Genomic DNA, 3,424 nt, shown 5'->3' with positions numbered 1-3,424 from the left:
TATAAAACTCTGATGAGTACTCTAAGGGTCAGGGTTATACTTTCCCCTAAAGATCCCAGTGTGCATTCGTGCTTCCTACACGTATCTCTCAAGCCCTTCCTGAGATAAGCAGTGGGAACTATTCTGTTACAAAGTAAGTCACTTTTATGTCTACCTCTGCTGAGAAAGAGTTTTTTTTTTTTTTTTTTTAACAGAAGTGGCTGCATCGCAACATAAAATTATATTTACTATCTTCTTGGTGATTTTGCATAAGTGACTTAATTTTACTTAGCTTTGAAAACTCCTTTGTGAAATGTATGAGTGTTCAATTAGATGCTTCATTATGAACCGTACACTTACAGTTCAAAATGGCAGCTCTTGTTGCCAGTGTGTTAGGTGAGCTAAGGACCTGGAAGCCAGGAAACGTGGGTGTTATTGAATATACAGCAAGAATGAAAGAGACTTGAAACTTATCTCTCCACTACCCATCACCTTGCTTTTGTGTTTTTATCATTTTCCTGCTTGCTCTCCCTGCCTAGGTGAGCTGTTGGGAACACTGGCAGAACTTGGAAGGAAAGTTCACGGATTTCAACTATAGACACTTGTGAATTGAAGAGGGCTACAAGTACCACTGTTTCTACAGGTTCTGATATGTTCTATTTTTCAAGAGTGGAAGAATGGACAAAAGTAATCAGTCCAGTGTGTCTGAATTTCTCCTCTTGGGTCTTTCTGAGCAGCCAGAGCAGCAGCCTTTCCTCTTTGGCATCTTCTTGGGCATGTACCTGGTCACTGTGTTGGGGAACCTGCTTATCGTGCTAGCCATCAGCTCTGAGCCACACCTGCACACCCCTATGTACTTTTTTCTGGCCAACCTGTCTTTTGCTGATGCTTGCTTTTCCTCCACCATAGTCTCCAAGATGCTCGTAAACATCCAGACACACATTCAAACCATACTATATGGAGAGTGTTTGGCTCAGATGCATTTTTTCATGATGTTTGGAGCACTGGATGACTTCCTCTTGGGGGTGATGGCCTATGACCGCTATGTGGCCATCTGCAGGCCTCTTCACTACACCACACTCATGAGTCCACATGTGTGCATGCTCTTTCTTGTAGCGTGCTGGGTTCTCACCAACCTCGCTGCTCTCTTACACACTCTGCTCATGGCTAGGCTCTCTTTCTGTGCAGGCAACACCATACATCACTTCTTCTGTGATGTTGTCCCTCTGCTACAGCTCTCCTGCTCAGACACCAGCACCAACCAGGTAGCCCTGTTCACTGTGGGCTCTACAATACTCACTGGTCCTCTCTCCCTGATCATTCTATCATATGCACGCATCATCTCTACCATCCTCAGGGTCCCATCTGCCTCAGGCAGGCAAAAGGCCTTCTCCACCTGTGGGTCCCACCTCACTGTTGTCTTCTTGTTCTATGGTGCAGCAATTGGTGTCTACTTGTGTCCCCCTTCATCACAGTCAGATGGTAAGGACAGGGTTGCAGCTGTATTTTATACAGTGGTGACCCCAATGCTGAACCCCTTCATTTACAGCCTCAGGAATAAGGATATGAAGACAGCACTGAGAAGGCTTTTGACCTAAATGCACTTTTCTCTCAAGGACTCTACCCATAAGTCCATATTTGAAGGTTATTCCCTGGGCAGCCTAGATGCTCAGGAAGTAATATCCCTCCCTCTTACTCCTATGCTTCATTATTAGGGAAGAATTCTCTCAAAAACAGTCCCTTAAGCTCAAATCTGAATCTACATGTAAATGTACTTTGGTGATAGTTTCATAGAGTCTTGTATTGCATGTAATTTATGGCACTTTTTATTCTGCTGTCCTTAGGAGATATCAGCCTTTCTGAGACAAGACCAGTCAAAAATCTAATTTAGATACAGATATTCTAATAAATGTGAATATTTTTCAAAGATATCGTTTATCCAGCATTTTTTTACTATTACCCTTTTCCAAGCACTGTTTTAGGCCTGAGAGATACTGAAATAAGGAAGTTTCCACCCTTTAGGAACTCATCTAATGCAGAACATAGTTGAACACATAGGCAAGTAATCATAAAACAGGTATGGCTGTGATGGTTATCCCATAAACGTTAGTATTTATTTTATTCTGAGTACTTAACTGTTTATATGTATTCTCTCATTTAATTCCCCAGGGTTGACCCTCTTGAAGTGGGGACTGTGAATATCAACAAATCCTATATGTATGTGCAAATAACCATCATATGCTGTGCACTATTGCTCACGGTAAAAATGAGTGAAATATTGTTCCTGTCTTAAAAGTGATACAGAGAGAAGTGTGGTCAACGTGAGGTTGTTGCGCCCGACTGTGAGAGCTGTCATAATAAGGGAGCTCGAAAAGCAGAAAAATAATCCTACCTGGAGTTGGTTAGTGGTTTTTACCCATGACGTGATATTTATTGGGCCTCAAAGTGTGACTATGTGAAAGGGTGAAGAAAGAGGAAGAGTCAGGATTCCACAAGGACAGGCTATTTGCAATCGAGCCCGATTTAACCTTCAAAACGATCTCTTAGCACTCCATATACTGAAAATGTGTCTTGCTCTAGCATCTTCTGTCCAGTTTCCATGAAATCTTTTGTTTAGGTCTATCGTTTTGCCTTCTATAGCTTCTTTTAGGTGTCTATGTTTTTTTTTTTTTTTGTTACGACTGCAGATTATTATAACTTGGGTCTTTAAAAAATATTGATAACTCAAATCTTGCATACCTCTCTTAACACTAAACCCAAGTATCTATTTTTAAAAATCTCTCCAGGCAATTCTTGTGTGCAGCCAGAGTAGAGACACTACTCTAGTGTTTCCTTATGATCAGCAATAGATATTTGAAGCAATACAAATACAAGAGTATGGAGTTTATTATTTAAAAGATGACACTGAAGGATAAAGCAAGTGGACAGTTCCAAGAAGTTTCTAATTCTTATCATCCACTATAATTATTCATCTCCTCATTTATCTCCCCTTCAAGTCCTCCACGCTTTGTGTTGCTCTATCCTTGATTAATGTCTACTTTAGTTTTATATTTGTTCAATTTAAATATTTTTATTATAACAATAAGACATATTCTTGCCAGGGTAGCTGAGGCTGAGTCTTAATTATTTCAGTTTCATTGGGATCCTGTCATCCTCTTGGATTCTACGTGTATACCTGGCTTACCCATTCTTGCAATGGCAAATAATGCAAAATTTCTGCTATTTCTTTATTTTGGCTTTCTCCATTTTTCCACAAACTTAGACCCCTAAATTCACTGACTTAATTTATTTTATTTCTGTAGACCAACCTTAATATGTTTTTCTCCATTTCAAAAAATTTCACACCCCACATTGGAAGCACATTTGTACCATTACAGCATTCCTCTCTGAGCCAGAGTTTTTTCCTGTGGACTGTCATAAGGATTAAATTAACTAATGCTGGCTC

General features: G+C 40.1%; 1 protein-coding gene across 1 annotated transcript; it reads left to right on the top strand.

The window, feature by feature from the left end:
- The first annotated feature begins 656 nt into the window (after positions 1-656).
- On the top strand, positions 657-1,577 carry LOC100964747 (olfactory receptor 1N2-like). The gene has a single exon (XM_003785275.1). The coding sequence runs from the start codon at positions 657-659 to the stop codon at positions 1,575-1,577; it is 921 nt and encodes a 306-aa protein (XP_003785323.1).
- Positions 1,578-3,424: the final 1,847 nt, after the last annotated feature.

The sequence above is a fragment of the Otolemur garnettii genome, unplaced genomic scaffold (genome assembly GCF_000181295.1).
Source record: "Otolemur garnettii isolate 467f Iridium unplaced genomic scaffold, OtoGar3 scaffold00014, whole genome shotgun sequence".
NCBI classification, from domain to species: Eukaryota; Metazoa; Chordata; class Mammalia; order Primates; family Galagidae; genus Otolemur; species Otolemur garnettii.
Note: the sequence above shows the minus strand (reverse complement) of the source record. Positions and strands in the feature narration are given on the sequence as shown.